Source organism: Castanea sativa, chromosome 10 (genome assembly GCF_040712315.1).
Source record: "Castanea sativa cultivar Marrone di Chiusa Pesio chromosome 10, ASM4071231v1".
Classification (NCBI taxonomy): domain Eukaryota; kingdom Viridiplantae; phylum Streptophyta; class Magnoliopsida; order Fagales; family Fagaceae; genus Castanea; species Castanea sativa.
The window spans coordinates 17,040,673-17,057,539 of record NC_134022.1 but is presented as its reverse complement, the minus strand read 5'-3'; the positions used below and the strand labels follow the sequence as shown (position 1 = coordinate 17,057,539).

At 37.3% G+C, this 16,867-nt stretch overlaps 3 protein-coding genes and 2 pseudogenes across 3 annotated transcripts; 4 read left to right on the top strand and 1 right to left on the bottom strand.

The window, feature by feature from the left end:
• Positions 1-12: 12 nt before the first annotated feature.
• On the bottom strand, positions 13-3,103 carry LOC142613969 (pentatricopeptide repeat-containing protein At2g03880, mitochondrial-like). The gene has a single exon (XM_075786494.1). The coding sequence runs from the start codon at positions 3,101-3,103 to the stop codon at positions 1,502-1,504; it is 1,602 nt and encodes a 533-aa protein (XP_075642609.1). The 3' UTR covers positions 13-1,501.
• Positions 3,104-5,476: 2,373 nt separating this feature from the next.
• On the top strand, positions 5,477-7,452 carry LOC142612125 (serine/threonine-protein phosphatase 7 long form homolog). The gene is made up of 7 exons (XM_075784246.1): positions 5,477-5,499; positions 5,677-5,788; positions 5,891-6,127; positions 6,236-6,411; positions 6,502-6,654; positions 7,178-7,268; positions 7,381-7,452. The coding sequence occupies exons 1-7, from the start codon at positions 5,477-5,479 to the stop codon at positions 7,450-7,452; spliced, it is 864 nt and encodes a 287-aa protein (XP_075640361.1).
• A 234-nt stretch (positions 7,453-7,686) lies between these two features.
• On the top strand, positions 7,687-8,931 carry LOC142611772 (uncharacterized; annotated as a pseudogene).
• On the top strand, positions 8,797-9,953 carry LOC142611773 (serine/threonine-protein kinase PBL34-like). Its single transcript, XM_075783905.1, has 3 exons — positions 8,797-8,927; positions 9,368-9,703; positions 9,782-9,953. The coding sequence occupies exons 2-3, from the start codon at positions 9,386-9,388 to the stop codon at positions 9,920-9,922; spliced, it is 459 nt and encodes a 152-aa protein (XP_075640020.1). The 5' UTR covers positions 8,797-8,927; positions 9,368-9,385; the 3' UTR covers positions 9,923-9,953.
• A 178-nt stretch (positions 9,954-10,131) lies between these two features.
• LOC142612124 (4-hydroxy-tetrahydrodipicolinate reductase 1, chloroplastic-like) lies at positions 10,132-14,193 on the top strand (annotated as a pseudogene).
• The last annotated feature ends 2,674 nt before the right edge of the window (positions 14,194-16,867 follow it).

Genomic DNA, 16,867 nt, shown 5'->3' with positions numbered 1-16,867 from the left:
CCACATCCTCCAAAATACTCGTGTATAACAGAATGCAATGATCTCATTTATTTTTGGAGTAGTTAAACTCTTACAAAGTAGGAACATAAGTTACATAACTAACAAACCACTACCGATTCAACTAACTAAAACTAAGGAGCTTATCTCTAAACTAGCTAACCATTATTCAACTAACTAAAACTAAGGAGCTTATCTCTAAACTAGCTAACCATTATTAAAATAAATAATAACGTAACCCAAATATCCTGCCACTTGAACCGTTATATCTCCCCTCCCCTTGGGAGAGCTAAACTTGTCCTCAAGGAGAAAATCAAGAATTGTTGTTAATGAGGACTTGTTCTTCCCAGGTAGCATCAGCAGGGGATGACCCTTGCCAGAGAATCAAGACTTCTTGTTTCCTACTACAAGTTCTGTGGTCGAGAACAACCAATCAACCATAGGCAAGGGCATTAATGTTCCTTCATCCGCACCTACGGCTGGTAAAGGTTGTTGGAACTGATAATGTTTCCCAATTTTATTTAAGAAGCTTAGACATGGAATATGGGAAGAATGTGTGCATCAACAGGCAAATCCTACTTATAAGCCATTGGCCCAACCCTCTGCAAAATCTTGAATGTACCAACATATCTAGCAGATGACATGATGATGCTTCTAACTGCCACTGAGAGTTGTATATAATGCTGCAACTTGAAATACACCATGTCCCCTACTGCAAACTCCTCCCCTCGGTACTTGAAGTAGTAGATCCAGTTCATTCTTTCTTTAGTGGCCTTAATCTTCTCACATGCTTCTTTAACTATGGCATCTTTGTTGGTGAGTTCTTGATCTGCAGCATAGCCTGCTGGTACTAAGCCACGGCCACCCACGCGTGCAGCAAGCCATGCGTGCTTGCCACTGGCAACACTCCATGGTTACTCACGCATGCTGCAAGCCATTGCTGCATTCCGCTGATAACAGCCCAAGCATACAGCAAGCAGCCAGCCCATGGCCACCACGCATGCAGCAATGTCACTTTACAATTAATAACAAAGAATTATAGTCCAACCACTTGAATGTTACTGTGTAATATCTTTTCTGCCATGTAGAGTTTAGTCAATAATAAGTTGATCCAAGCTCATCATTTCACTTTCATTAGAGATATGTACCCAAACTTTGCCAAAGACTTGCACTATTCATCGTTTTGGGGAATACAAATCCTCTATCCCACATTTTGTGTTCTATTTTATGCTCCGTCTGTTGACTCTATCCTAATTTATTTTAATCTTTCATCAGATCATAGGGTTTCTGCTGCAGTAGATGTAACTGAGACATCAACCATCTTTGCACTTGGTATCTTGTTGAGCAACTTCATGAAGAAAAATTCTTATCCCTTGTGATGCATGTTGAAAATTCATTTCTCGTTGTAGAAGACTTCATTAAAAGATTTTGTTGTGTGGAAAGATCTTTGGTTGAATAATTTGGTAGCAAAGATGACTTTACTAGAAGCATTTCTGTCATTTTGTTATCTGTCACCAAAAGGAGACTCAACCCAACTACTTGCCTTCTGCTTTTTAATATGCCTCTCTTCCATCATTTCCCTGAACTCAAATACACTGCTCCATTCTTCCTTTTCACCTTGAATCTTTGAAAGTATTGAGTACACTGCAGGATGACCGTTTTCCAATTTGCAAATCCTGTCTGCAGCAACCTGACCAAGTTCCAAGCTTGAATGCAACCCACATGCACCAAGCAATGCACCCCATACGACAACATCAGGCTCAAAAGGCATTTCTTTGATAAATTTCTCTGCTTTCTCGAGCTTACCTGCTCTCCCATAGAGATCTACCATGCAAGCATAATGCTCCACTCCTGCTTTTATTGTGTACTCAACCATGGAGTTGAAGTACTTTTCACCTTCTTCAATCAACCCTCCATGCCCACATGCTGATAACACGTTGATGAATGTAATTTCATCAGGCCTAACACCAAACTTTATCATTCTTTCAAACTCCTCCAATGCTCTTATTGCTAATCCATGCCTAGCAAAACCTCCTATTATTGAATTCCATGACACCAAATTCTTATTTGGCATGGACTCAAAAAAGCTAAATGCCGCTTCAATGTCCCCGCATTTTGCATACATATCAACCACTGAGGTTGACAAGATGTCATCACCTGGTACTCCAGACTTTAAAATGCTAGAATGAACTTGCTGTCCCATGATAAGGGAAGAACACCCAGCACATGCATCTAACACACTTGAAAAAGTAAAATGATTAGGCTGACACCCTGATTTCAACATCCAGATAAAAATTTTTAATGCATCCATAAATTTCTGATTTTGCACATAGCCACTAATCATTACAGTCCATGAAAACACATTCCTTTCACTCATTTTATTAAAAACAGACCGAGCTTCATTTATCCTCTTATTGCAAATATACCCATTTACCAAACTAGTCCAAGAGACTATATTCCTCTCAGGCATCGCATCAAAGACTCGCTGAGCCTCAACCATGCAACCCAATTCCATATAACCGGAAACCAACGCATTCCACGATGTGACATCTTTAACCAAAATATCCTCAAACACTCTCCCAAAACCCACCTGATTCCCCACGTTCGCGTATCCTGTCATCAATGCTGACCCAACAAAAACACTCATATTAAGAGCCAAACAGATGGCATGAGCATGGATTTGTGAGACTAAGACATTGAACACTGAGTCCAAAAATGCACTAATCACTATAGATACAGTATACTCATTGGGTCTAAAACCAACCCTTCTCATTTGTACAAGGCATAAATACACTGCTTCTGGATTTTTAGTCTTGTGAAAACCTGATAGCATGGTGTTCCATGAAACCACGTCTTTCATGGGCATTTCATCGAACAAGTCGTGGGCATGTTGCATTTGGTGGTTCTTAACATAACCATTGATCATTGTGTTCCAAGAGACGACGTTTCGGGACGAGGGGTTTTGATCAAACAGTTTACGTGCATGGTTAATGCAATTTTGTTGAAAGTAAGTGTTAATCATGGAATTGAGATTGGGCGTTGAAAGAGTGCATATGTGGCGAGAATATGTAATAAGGACTTTTTCTAACCTGCGCATATCTTGCATATTATTTATTATTTGTGGCCAATATGAGTTCCTTTATTACAAAAGCACAAATCTAGAACTAATGAGAATGAGAAGGAGAAGGAGAAGGAGAACGAGAACGAGAACCACAAATATTTAGACAAAGTATTTAGGTGTTGTTTCTTAAGTTTTCTCTCAGTGTATTTAAGCGCGGTTTCTTAAGTTCCCTTTCAGTGATAAAATTTTATGAAATATTGCTGATGTATACGTTATGATCAGAATATGGTGAAAGTAATATTAATAATTTAATAGTGATTTTTAGTAGCAATTATTTTTTAATTATTTTTTGTTAGAGTTTTTAGTAGCAATTAGTACATAGTAAAAATATTTTTATTTCAATCACAATAGATCTAATAATTGTGAAAAATAGCACACAGCCAAAAGATAGTGGAGATTTGCTTTCTGAAAGAATATATGTTAAAAAAAGTTTGAGAATATATATATATATACATATATATATTATTTAAAAGTGCATATATAGTGGCTGCTGGTGAGCATATTAGCGTAACATTTTGCTCTATTTGGTTTGTTTAGTGTAGTTTGGTCCACTTAGGTCCATTCTCTTCATCAGAGAGGAGGAGAATTAAAACTTCATCAGAGGCCCATTCAGTCAAGTTCAGTGATAGTTTGGGAGAAAAGGTTTGAAAAAAGAGAAGTTACTTTATTAAGGCGAAAATGGACAATTAGCCATAATTACTCAACAATATAGTTAGTAGTTACTGTTTCGAAAGTTTATATAATACTAACATCTCGACTCTTAGAGAGTCAATTTTGAACCTATAAATCGAGTCTCAGAGACTCAATTTCTATTGTCTGATCAGATCTGATGTGGCGCTTTTCCACATGGCGGCCACCTAAAAATCGAGCCTTAGAGAGTCGATTTATATATCGACCTTTAAATACTCGATTTGTATGTGATGTGTTCAACACATGGAAGCTAGTTGATCTGTGGAAGCCACTGGAAACCGAGTCTTTGAGACTCGATTTCTAATAGGGTTTTTTCAAAAAATAACGCATCTTGCACAGACCTCTCTCTCCACTCTGTCACTCACCCTCTCACGCCTCTCTCCACTCTCTGTACCTCTTCCTCTCACGCCTCTCTCTACTCTCTGTCACTCTCCCTCTCATGCCTCTCTCACACCCTCTCCACCTTCTCACGCTCGCGCCTCTCCACCCTCACACACCCTCTCACGCTCGCGCCTCTCTCACTCTTACGCCTCTCTCACTCGCCCTCTCCACTCTCACTCACTCAGTCTTCACTCTCAAGCACCCTCTCCACTCTCACTCAGTTCTCTCAGGTATGATTTTCTTATTGTGTGATTTTTTCATGTGGGTTTGTGGTTTCGTGTGGTACTCTGTTTGGTTCCCAAGAAAATGCGAGAATATTTTTGTTATTTGTTAATTTAACATGAGGAATTTTCTATTTGTTAATTTTCCATGGTACTCTGATTGATTTGATTGTGCTGAGATTGCCGTGTTTGAGAAAATTTAACAAGAGGAAACTAAGACGCCATGAAACTTTGCCACTCATTGAATCCAAATTAGTCTGAGGTATCCAAGTCTGTAATAAGTTAACAATAGTAACAAATAGAAAGAGAAATAAATTTTCCTATTGATTGGATTAGATCTTACTTTAAAACAGGTTTGAACATGCAAATTGTATCAGATATCAATGTGAGATTTTAGCAGTCTCTACTCATATGGTTGGATTTGTAGTCTTAATCACTGAATTCCCTTTCAGCTATTATCCCTCAGTTGCCATTAAGGTCAATGAATCACACAGCTTTAGGAACCTCCAATCACAAAAATCATCAATTTTACCATTAGAAAAAACCAATTTAACTTTTAATTTCAGTTAACCTCCCCAAAGTAGAGACACAAATACATAGACAACCAGACAATAGAGATAGAACACAAATTGACTCATTAATGCAGTAAACAAATAAAATTCAAAAGTAAATTTGTATATTTGTATAAGAATACTAATTAAATTATATAAAAAAGATAGTTTTAACCCACAACTATCTTAAGTTCATCTTTTGTAGATGGTGAATGCAAGTGGTTTCACATAGAATAATAACAGACATGCATAATTGATTTACCAATTCAACAAACCAATGCAAAGCAATACCTTCAACAAAAGATATCTTGAACCATTGGATTCATTAAAGCAACAAACCAATTCAAACACACACACACACACATATATATGCATTGAGTCAGGCTGCACAATTGTATTCAATAAAAAAAATAAAAAAGCACACCCAAGCTCACACGTGTATATGAGTTAACTTGAACAGTTAGACCATTTGATTCACTCTAAAGCAATAAACTCTCACACACACAAAGACAAATATGGTTTCAAAGAAGGGTGTTTGGCATGTCATTGAACCGGACCAGATAACAACGTTAAAACCGGTTAAAACTGTTTTCACTATGGTAAATTGTAAAAAAAAAAAAAAAACCAGCTGAAAATTGGACCCCAATATACGTGAAAATTGTTTTTGTTTTCAATAATGTTTATTACGTGCTAATTACTTATCATTCTTGTGCAGTATGGCTGCTGCAAATGCTATACAGATTGATCATGCGCAGCCTAGCCCCATTGACCAGTTGGTGTTGACATTGCAGGCCAACCATCAGTTAGAAGCTATTTGGAATGGGCAGGTAAAACACAACATTAAAGATTTAACCTATGTACACACATTTAATTCAACAATATACATGCACTTGCTGTCATATATTAAAACATGGTTTTGTTCTGTGCAGGACCCAGGGTCCCTTAAATGCCATGCCCGTAGTGAAGAGTTCTCTGATCGAGAGACAATGATGGACGACCGAGTCGTTGACATCATTAAGGCACTTGGTTTGAAGGGACTCCTCAGGACCCTGGATAGAGAGATTGACCACGGCTTGATAACAGCCTTAGTGGAGCGATGGTGGCAGGAGACTCACACCTTTCACATGCCAAATGGTGAGGTCATCATCACATTGCAAGATGTGGAGGTTCTTCTCGGGCTTCTTGTTGACGGCGAGGCCATAACAGGGAGCACGTAGAAAGAACGGGAGAATGTGTGCGACGAATTTCTTGGCTTCCGACCTGTAAATGATCAGAGAAAGAAACTTCATGGCCAGAGGATTCTCATCCAACAGCTTTTGGAAGCTGTTGCCAATCCATTGCTGCCTAATGCCATAGAGGATCAGCTGCATAAGTACGCACGATGCTACATCCTAGCGCTACTAGGGGACACAATCTTCATGGACAAATCCGGCGATAGGGTGCATCTAATGTGGGTGTAGCAGTTGGAAGACCTTCGCAACCCACGAAGGTACAGTTGGGGAAGTGCTTGCCTTGCATGGTTGTACTGAGAGTTGTGCAGGGCAAGCGACAAGAAAGTTAATCAGATTGATGGGTGCTTACTGTTGGTCCAGTATTGGGCATGGGCTAGGTTCCCATATTTGTGCCCGACAGTTAAACATGGCCCACCAGTGGGTGCTTATGGTCCCCCAATGCGTGGTCCATTGTCCCTAAAGTAAGTCTCTACCTCATACACGTTATGTATCTTCAATTTATTTATTTATTTATTTTACAAGCTTCTAGGAATTATTTAAGCCAATATTAAACAATTTTAAACTGAGGTTCAATATATACCATTAGGTTAATATACTCTAATTTTGTGTCAAATTTCCTAAATTATATGACTAGGTTAATATATAAGACATTAATTCTTAATTTTTAGTTTTTTTTTATTTTATAAGTACATAAAAGCTGCTTAGTTAACCAAGCTTCAATTTGCTAGATTAAATATCTCATTAGAACTGTTACTCTAAATGCAGCATAACAAATTATGTTTGTAATGATTAGGTGAAAAGATAGTGAGTGGGCTAAGGTTATAAATACTTGGTCATCCATAGAGAGTCTATATGCAAATTGTGAATACAACTTCATTACATTAACTTGACCATCCATAGATTGATTACATTATAGTTTTAATCATATGATTTTCTCAGTGGGAAAATATTACAAAGTTAATGATCCTTTGTTCTTGATTGTAGGTGGTTGTGGGTCCCAAACAAGAAAAACAGGCCCGCCCACATCTTCCTGGACAGGTGTCGCGAGCAAATAGTTTCAATGTTGCCAGGCCAGGTATGAAAATGTCTTGTTTAACATGTTTAGGAACAAGATATAGGTTTGGTGAAGTTTGAAATATAAACATTGTTGCCTAATGTGTTGCGTACTTATTTTTTGGCTGTTGTAGGTGGTGTGGCAGCCGTATGAAGCTGAATTCGAGGACCTTCCACCGTGGTGTGTTGCAGGGAGGGCCGTGTAAACGGCAACGATGCCGGTTGTATGTTTCCACCTAGTAGAGAAACATATACCGGATCGTGTCGTTCGTCAATTCGGGATGATCCAAGAAATTTCCAGTAATGTTAACACCGATACAGTGCTTCATGGCATTGATTTGAGGGAGAAGGTTGGTGTTGATTGGATGCGGAAACATGCTGCACATATTGCGGAGTGGGGTAATTGCCTTCAACAGCGTTGTGAAGTAGTGCTCGGTGATATGCCTCCACAACACAAGTACTTCGATTGGTACAAAAGGGTAACTCGGAGGTTCATCAATGTCCTCGATGCTAGATTAATTATAATGGTAACTTTTCCATGTGTTCTACATCTTACCATACTTCTTAGCATGAAACCACTGTTTAGAAAATGTGATATATGTGGTCTAATGTCTTCTCAGCATCAAACCTCTCTTTTAAAGCTGTTGTCTGCTTAAGATGCCTTATAGAGAACTTTGTTCATTTAAAAAACTATTTTGAGATGCTCTAAGGTCATCTTTCCTAACCACTATTAGAGTTATGGTATACATTCTTATGTCCATTTTTATTATTTTTAAATTTATGTTCATTTGAACTTTTAATTAGCATTTTTGGTCTACTCTATGTGCTAGCTACATCTTTCCTAACCATTATTAGCTACTTTTTTTCATGTGCAGATTAAAGGATATGCCCGTTTGTTGAGGCGTCACCTAGTGGGCACAGAGGACCACAAGGACATTACTGATGTGCTGAAGGTAGTGCAGGAGATTGGCCGCGTACAACCTCCTATCCCTGAGGCCCCGAATGAGGAGGTAGCTACTCCTGCGGTAGCGCCTACTTAAAGCCCAAGCCCAAGCACTTCTGAGAGGCCAAGCACGAGCAGAGCTCCTGCCGGATGTGGCTCTCGTCCGCCTGTTGCTACCCCGAGAGTTGTCCCTACCCTCGATCCCCACCCATCCACCCCACATCCATCCCCTAGCCCCACCATCCCTTCACCCATCCCACAACCATATCCTAGCCCTACCACCATCCCTTCACCCATCCCACATCCATCCCCTAGCCCCACCATCCCTTCACCCATCCCACATCCATCCCCTAGCCCTACCACCATCCCTTCACCCACCCCACATCCATGTCCTGGGTCTGAGATCCGTCCACCCACCCCACGGCCATTTCCTGAGCTGTCACTCATTCCATCCTTTGACCTGGGTCTTGATCCAACCCCTCCTGACATGCACACACAGCCACCCTCCCACAGTATGTCCACTGGCCCTTCTTCGGGCACCGACCCACCCCATGTTCAGGCTGAACAGGCTGTTGGGTTACCTGCAGAGCCAGCAGGTCGGCCGAAACGCATATCAAAGGCACCTCCTTGTGGGACAGGGGGGCACAAACATGGACACAAAGCTGGGCCTGAGGCATCTGACGAAGGACATGCAAGACCTCCTCCTCATTATACGAGACGGCGTAAGGTTCAAAAAAGGTAACTAGACAGAAGAGGGACAAAGATTTCTATGTTAGATAGGAACATATTTCTATGATTACACTATACGGCATATACAGGCATGGCTCATACTTCAAGCAAATATTTCATAATCAAGTCGAATAAATGTTTTGATTCTTTTTATTATCCAGTGCTCTCTCTTTCTCCCTTGCCACTCCTCTCATGTCAGATACATCTAATAATGTTACACCTAATTTCATATATTTGTCTTATGTTTATTATGGTTTTCTGTTGGAAACTTCATACTCTCATACTCTCAAACTCTCTTCCAGAATCACTACTAATATTAATTTATTATGTTTGCTTAAATCTGATTTGCTCTTTGTTACAAAGTGTTGTAATGCGTGATATCTACCTGCCTGGCTTATTCATTTATGTTAGTTTAAATTCTTATATGTTGGTTTTGCAACTCTGTTCAGTTGAAAGTAAATCAACCAATGATACAAGCAGAGACCAACCTACAGCTCCAATTGTCCCATCCTCAACCACTAGTAATGCAGAAAGTAATTCATCCACTTCCAAGCTTGAAGAAGAGCTTAAAGTTGCTTCTCGTCTGCAAAAATTCTCATTTATTGATTTTAAGTTGGCAACAAGAAATTTTAGACCTGAAAGTCTTCTGGGTGAAGGAGGTTTTGGTTGTGTTCAAGGGGTGGATTGAAGAAAATGGAACTGCTCCGGTGAAACTTGGCACAGGGCTTACTGTTGCTGTAAAAACTCTCAACCATGATGGGCTTCAGGGTCATAAAGAGTGGCTGGTTTGTAACTTTTGTTGCCCAAATTTATTGATGTTTTTCTTATTATATTTCATCTATTTTCCTCATCTTGTGTAATAGGCTGAAGTAAATTTTCTTGGTGATCTGGTTCATCCTGGAATGGTCAAGCTTATTGGTTACTGCATTGAAGATGATCAAAGGCTGCTAGTATATGAGTTCATGCCTCAAGGGAGCTTGGAAAACCATCTATCATATAATTAATGGTGATATTGATCTAGAAACAAATTTATAAGTTTGAAGGCAAGTTCACTAGTACAAAAATGACATCAAAGCCTTATTTCCAACAAAATAAGGCATATTAGACTTATGACCATATCTTGATATGTTCCTCTAGAGCAACACAAACATAAATGCGATTATAAATCATTCTAATCACTTTCATTTGCATTCTTAAGGAATGCCTTTGGTACATGGGAAACGTATCATGTACACTTGGAAGGCTGCCTTTTTCAGTGGACTTAACTGACTGTGTGGGCATTTGTGACAGGGTTAATTAAATACTTTATTAATTAATTAAATACTTTTTCAGTGGACTTAACTGACTGAGTGACAGGGTTTCTTGTAGTTCTTTAGTTGAGTTCATCGATCGTTTGAGTCTTCATTAGTAATTTTTAGGAATCTTGTTTTTTTAATTAATTAATAAAGTATTTAATATCATCTACAACTTTACTGTATTGATACTTACACTCTAATGCTTCTATGTATCTTTCGAGTTTGTTTAGTTTCTTTAAATTTTGTGTTGTGGATGTGTAGATAATGCAGAGCTATATTGTAAAGTTGGAGTACCCTTTGTGATGGGAACTACTGGTGGAGACGGACTGGTTATATAAGACAGTAGAAGACTCTAAAGTTTATGCAGTAATTTCCCCACAAATGGGTAAACAGGTGACCAGAGTTCACTACACTTAATTGGGTCTAGTTTAACACTTTGGGAATTTTCTGTTCTTGTTCTTATAGATTGTTGGATTGGTCAGGTTGTTGCATTTCTTGCAGCCATGGAAATTATGGCAGAGCAATTTCCTGGGGCCTTCTCAGGTTACTCCCTACAGGTTTCATTCTCTCTCAATCTTGGGATTTTTCTTGGGGGTGAAGATGGAGGCTGAAGTTGTTTTAATTACTTGATTTTGATTTCTTATTTGTTAATGGTTATTTCAAGCTATCATTCAAAATAATATTCAACTCAACTAAGCCATACTAGTAACTACAAAATTATAGTCCTTATAAAAAATAAGTAGAAAACAATAATGGTGCTGCAGTTGCCCCTTATTTGATGAATTCAAAATAGCCTTTACCAAATCACTAGACGTGAGATTTATTTGTTGGTTTGAGTTTGGGAATCAGTCTCTCCAAAATTTAGGGTAAGGCTACTTACCAATCGCCTCTCATAGACTCCGCAAACATAAAAATCTTATGTACAACTAGGAGGGACTAAAGGTAGCTATTTTAACCAAAGAAGTCAATACCGTACCGGAGACTGTACCGGTTTGGTCACCGGTACGATATATTTCGGATACCGGTCAATACCGGTATACCGTTTCGGGTTTACCGCTATTTTATATATATATATATACACACACACACACCAAAATATCTAGAACCATATTTATAAACATATAATATTTCACTTATATTATAGTAAATATAAAAATTTATTATAAAATATTACCTCAATTTAGAACAAATTATTCATAATTTTAGACTTTAGTATCAAATAAAAGAAAAAAAAAACACAATATAAAAAATAAAAAGCTTAGTTGTTTATTGCATACTAAGAAAATAAATAATACTAAGAAGTTAATGTAAATAAGTTACCATTATACCTTTACAAAAATTCGAAAATTACAAAACTAAAAAAAAAAAAAAAAGCTTTTTTCTATACCGCCCGGTACTGGCCGGTATTGCCCGAAATTGGCCGGTACGGCCGGTATTTTTTCCGGTACAATATAAAAGTGTACCGGTACCGGTGCACTGGCCGGTACGGTATGTACCGGCCGGTACGGCCGGTACCGGTACGGTATCGGCCACACTGATTTTAACCTATTTTTTAGCACTCATTAAATGGTTCTTTTAACTTGATCATCTTCTTACTCCTGGGCAGTAATTTTGTATTCATTTTATTTTTGGTGAGTTATTTTTTTCGTTGCACTTGATAAAAACATGAGATAATCAGATTTTTCAAATGTTGAAGCAAATGGAAAAATAGGCTAGAAAGGTGTCAGATTATATATTTTGCAATTAAATATGCTTGCAAACATAATTTGAAAACTTAATTATAATTGTAATGAATGAGTAGTCTTCAATGCTTTTGGTTATCTAAATTTGGCCTTAAGCCTAGCAATTAGAAAAAATGTTCAGCTTATGACTGCAATATAGGTCCATAAAATAAGATAATTTTGATTCTTTTTTTTAATTTAAAAAAAAAAAAGAGTAGAAACTTCTTCACTTCAATAACAAGAATCCAGTTTCAAATACAGTATCAGCATCACTAGCCTGATATTTATTTGTAATAAATCTTATCTCAGTATCTTAATCACTGCAATCTTTACATGTACCAAGAAGTCTCACAATTTAGCTCTCCTTACCCATTGTCTATCCTTTTACTGCGACATATTCTCAGTAGTGTCTGATGCATTAATTTCAAATTTTAGGTGATGGAATCCCATCAAACAAGCAAAGTGGACACATCTGGAACTGCTAAAGCTGTTATTTCTTGCTTCCAGAAATTGGGGTGTCTTTTGATATGGACCAAGTAAGTTAAAAGAATTTGTAGAGTATTCTTTTTATATAGTATCGGATCAATTTTCCTTTTCCAAAATAATTATTATGAATTAGTGGATGATTATGCTAGTGCTAGGATAAGTTTCTTATTCAGCATCAATTTCTGACAGCTGGTTCTTTTTTTTTTAATAAGTAATTGTACAGGTGGTTCTAGAACATGCATATGCATAAGTAAGTTTTATATTGGCCTATTTTGTTTTGGTTCTTGGAAGCGTTCTGCTCATGCATGTTAATTTTTTATTGACCTGAAATAAACAAATTTTAAATCTGGAGGAATGTACCAAAATTCAGTTAGACTGCCTTGAATCCAGGTGGCCAAATTCCACTTTTATAGCTCCTAAGGTTCATTCCACTTTTATAAACCGCACTGGCATTTTGGATAGAAATTCTATTTAGCTAGTTTTGGCAGTATTTGTTTGACACATGATGCATGTAGAACAGGAGAGAGAATGGTCTTTGTTGTTATGCTGATCAGAAGACGTCTATAAAATCTTACAGCACTCCTATCCAGGGTCTTAGGGACAAATTTGTTTCCAACCCACTACATTTCAATTCAAATGACTATTCACACATGTTTTCTTAGTCAGATGACCTATTTAATAATCATATGATTCATTTAAATGACTTAAAGGGTCATGTTATTTAGTATACATGGATAATCATCTCTTTATTTTGTCATACGCTGGAGGAGATTCCTTGAAACCAGTTTAGAGGAAAACTGTTCTTTTCAATAGAAGAGCCTGGTGGCAGATATCTAAATTATTTTTTGCTAGCTTGTCGGCTTAAGCTTCTCTATTCATAAAATTTAGAACATCCTGTTTATAAAGCTTAATTTTCCAATTTGGTACAAAATCTGTCCAATTATAGAGTGTTATTTCTGACTGACTGATTGTTTCTGATTGAACTTACTTTTTGGAAAAACATTCTTTATCCAAAATGTTTTATGAGTTTAATCCTCCTCTCAATTCTGTTTAAAACATTTTGTCAGATACAAATGATACGGGATCCCCAGCGACGACTTGAGATGGTGGGAGTTCCAGAGGAGCATTTGTCTGGTCATGCTTTTCATATGTATCATCTGACATCACCTGATCAAACGTAACAATAAAATCCTCAGTTTTATCTCTATTGTTTTCTGGCTTGTATTTTACTGTTTCAGCTTATATGCTTTTGAGTGATTTGGTTTAATTCTTTTTCCTGCAGAGTTTCCTTCGAGTTTCAACATAATGTTTGTGGTAGATCGACATATGCAAAGGGCACTGTTGATGTTGTAATATTCCTTGCTAAGAAGGTGCTAATGCTGGAATTCCTCTCTTTATTTCTATTACAATTTTTTTAAAGAAAATATTTATGTTGTGTTATAATGTTTTATATTGATGTAGACCCTGATGTAAATTGGAAGTTATAACTGCTGTACCTTTACCTCTTCTGCTTGTTTTTTAGGCAATATCTCATTGATCAAAGATAATATGAATATCCTTTTTAGAAAATAATTACTTTTCTCAAAATTATATAAAACATATTTAGTGGTGAGCAGAATATTAATGAATCTCTGATTATGATTGTTGTGTTTCTCCGGAGTCCGTTCAACCATGCTCTCATTTTCACTGTTTCATTGTGCAAATATTGTGTAATTGCAGGTTCAATCAAAGGCAGACAAGCTGATATACAATATGGAGAGTAACATGCGATGAAGTTGGATCATTCAGATTTGTATTAGCATTTAACTTAGCTAAAGATTTATTGGGATCTTGGTTAAGTAGCATGGGGGTGGCAATTTTCGATTCATAGATTTGGGCCTAACCATTTTCTTGTTTTATTTTAGAACTATGCGATTAATTGTGGCAATGATAGTTTGGATTGGTGGGATATACTAAAATGTCCAGATATGAACCTCTAGTGAATGACTAATAAAATATTCCTAAATGAAAGTCTTGTGTTGTATTATTTTATTTGAGTTAGAACTTACCAATCTCTTCATCTACTATCATTAGACGAAGGAAAGATGGAATTTATTTGAATAGATGTTTGATAATAAAATATCGGTAACAGCATTGTTTCTGACTTCACAAACAAAAATGCTTTTTGTTTGACAAGATGATTAAAAAAAAAATGGAGCGAAAATGAAGGAGATGGGGAACAAGGGATTCTTGATGGCATTAAATCAAAGAGAAAATTTGCAACTTTTTTGTGCCACAACTTTTTATACCTAGATTGAAAGTGGTGAAGAAAAAATAATAAGTCTATGTGATAGTCTAGTTATATCAAAATGTGACAAAAGTTACAGTACAAAAGTTGTGGTTTTAAAATAACTTATTTTTATATTATTTATTTATTGATATGATAGAATTTTAATCTATGAGATTCATTTCATGATGAGGTGCTCTTATCATCATATTAAGATACTAATTAATTTTTGGTGGTCACAATTTAAATCTTATATCTTTATTTAAGAAATTTCACCTGCTAGGAACTCAGTTTTTTTGGTTTTAGACTTCTTCTCAAAAATAAAAAAGTTATAGGCTAGTTTGGTTCATTTTATTATATTTTTAATAAATTCTAATTTAAATCCTATGATTTAAGGTGGATTGGTTTCAAAATAAATCTTACAATTTTTTAAATTTTAAACTAAACTATTTAATTCCAGAAGTCTCAAATGAAAACCAGTGTAACTCGAGTATTGAACACTTGATTTCCATTATGGAAAAAACCCAGTGGAACTCGAGTATTAGACACTCGATTTATATTCGGTACTCGAGTTCACTAGCAGCGAGTACACCAAGTAGAGAGTTCAAAAATATTTACGGCCAACTGCCACTAGAAAAATTCCCAGTGGAAATCGAGTCTCTGAAACTCAATTTCCATTTTAGTGGCTTTTTGGTAAATAAATCCTATATAAATCGAGCCTTTATAACTCGATTTGTACTAGCAGTATTTACGATTATGCCATCCGATTAGAAATCGAGTTTTAGAGACTTGATTTCCACTGGGTTTTTTTTTTGTTTTTTTTGTTACCCCCTTCCTCTGCAACAGTATTCTAGAATTTTTTTTTCTTCCCCTGCAGCTGTAAACCAAATCTAGAACACATCACATGGGTAGTGTATACAAACATTGATTGAAGAGTACATTGAATGCAAGAAACTGGATTAAAACAGTTACTGTTCATGGGTAGTATAGTTGCCCTCTTAGCTACAGACCATACAAATTTAACCACAGTACGTCCGACATACAATCTAATTACTAGCTATCATTGTTACAAATGAGGCCCTTATGGTTGAACTTGCCAAAGTAAGTGCTACTAATGCCAAAGTACTACGGTTGCTAGTATTATAGGCAAAAGCTGCACAACGCAACTAATGTAACGAGTACAATGGATAGCTACTAGTTCTATTACAACAACATTCAACAATAAACAAAATAACAACTAAGTCGATACAACATAGTTTACATAGTCGCCTAACACTTGTCCATACTGATACAACATGGTCGCCTAGCACTTGTCCATACCGAAGAATGCCATTCCAAAATCGAGCCTCTGCTCGCCTGAAAAACATTAAAATGCGGTTGTTAGTTCCTAAATGCGAAGAACAAAAACCAAATAAAATTCTGAGCATATTATATCAAAACAGCAAAGGCACTTGCCTAGTTTGTAGCACTACCGCCTGTCGAAGCCCCACAGGAACCGCTTGTCGAAGCCCCAAGGTAATTAGGACATCTTCTGCGGTTATGCCCCTCTTCATGACACACTCCGCATCGCTGCCTCGGTTGAATCTCCCTCAAGTCCGAATCTGGGTTCCGGCTTCCCTGTTTTCGCCGTACCCCATCCATTTCATTCCTTATTCTTGACTTCACAGGACGACCTTTGGCTCGCAACAGACTTGGGTCAGGCACCCACCGTGGTCCGCGAACGTCCCTCCACAATAACTCTGACATTGGCACCACAAATTGATGTGAATATGTGTGGATGGCGTTCTCCAAACTGTAACATGGGTCAATATAGCTGGTCGCATTGAGATGCAATTGCTGCAAAACTTTAATTGCATGTGAACAAGAGATCTAAATATTTTGCCACTTTCTACAACCACATGTTCTAGCAAATACGCGCACTTCATGACTGTGGTTTCCCTCTCCACCTCTATGGTCGTTGTACGGGGGTAACCACTTGATATACACCAGTTTCATGATTAAATTCCCTCACATTGTGTCCTGAAGTTTTCTGTAGATTATTGGTATAGATCCCCATTGCATAATCACTCCACTCCTTACCTTGAGAGTGATCAAAATTAATTTCTTTATGTCGATCATGGAAATATGCAACAAGTTTGCATCAAGTGAACTCAACCATTGCAGCAATGGGCAAAGTGCGGG

Coding starts and splice junctions, on each gene's coding strand:
- LOC142611773 (XM_075783905.1), top strand. CDS start 9,386: ATGATACAAGCAGAGACCAACCTACAGCTCCAATTGTCCCATCCTCAA. Junction 9,704..9,781: donor AGGGTCATAAAGAGTGGCTG/GTTTGTAACTTT, acceptor CTTGTGTAATAG/GCTGAAGTAAATTTTCTTGG.
- LOC142613969 (XM_075786494.1), bottom strand. CDS start 3,103: ATGCAAGATATGCGCAGGTTAGAAAAAGTCCTTATTACATATTCTCGC.
- LOC142612125 (XM_075784246.1), top strand. CDS start 5,477: ATGGTTTCAAAGAAGGGTGTTTG. Junction 5,500..5,676: donor GTTTCAAAGAAGGGTGTTTG/GCATGTCATTGA, acceptor ATTCTTGTGCAG/TATGGCTGCTGCAAATGCTA. Junction 6,412..6,501: donor GGCGATAGGGTGCATCTAAT/GTGGGTGTAGCA, acceptor AGAGTTGTGCAG/GGCAAGCGACAAGAAAGTTA.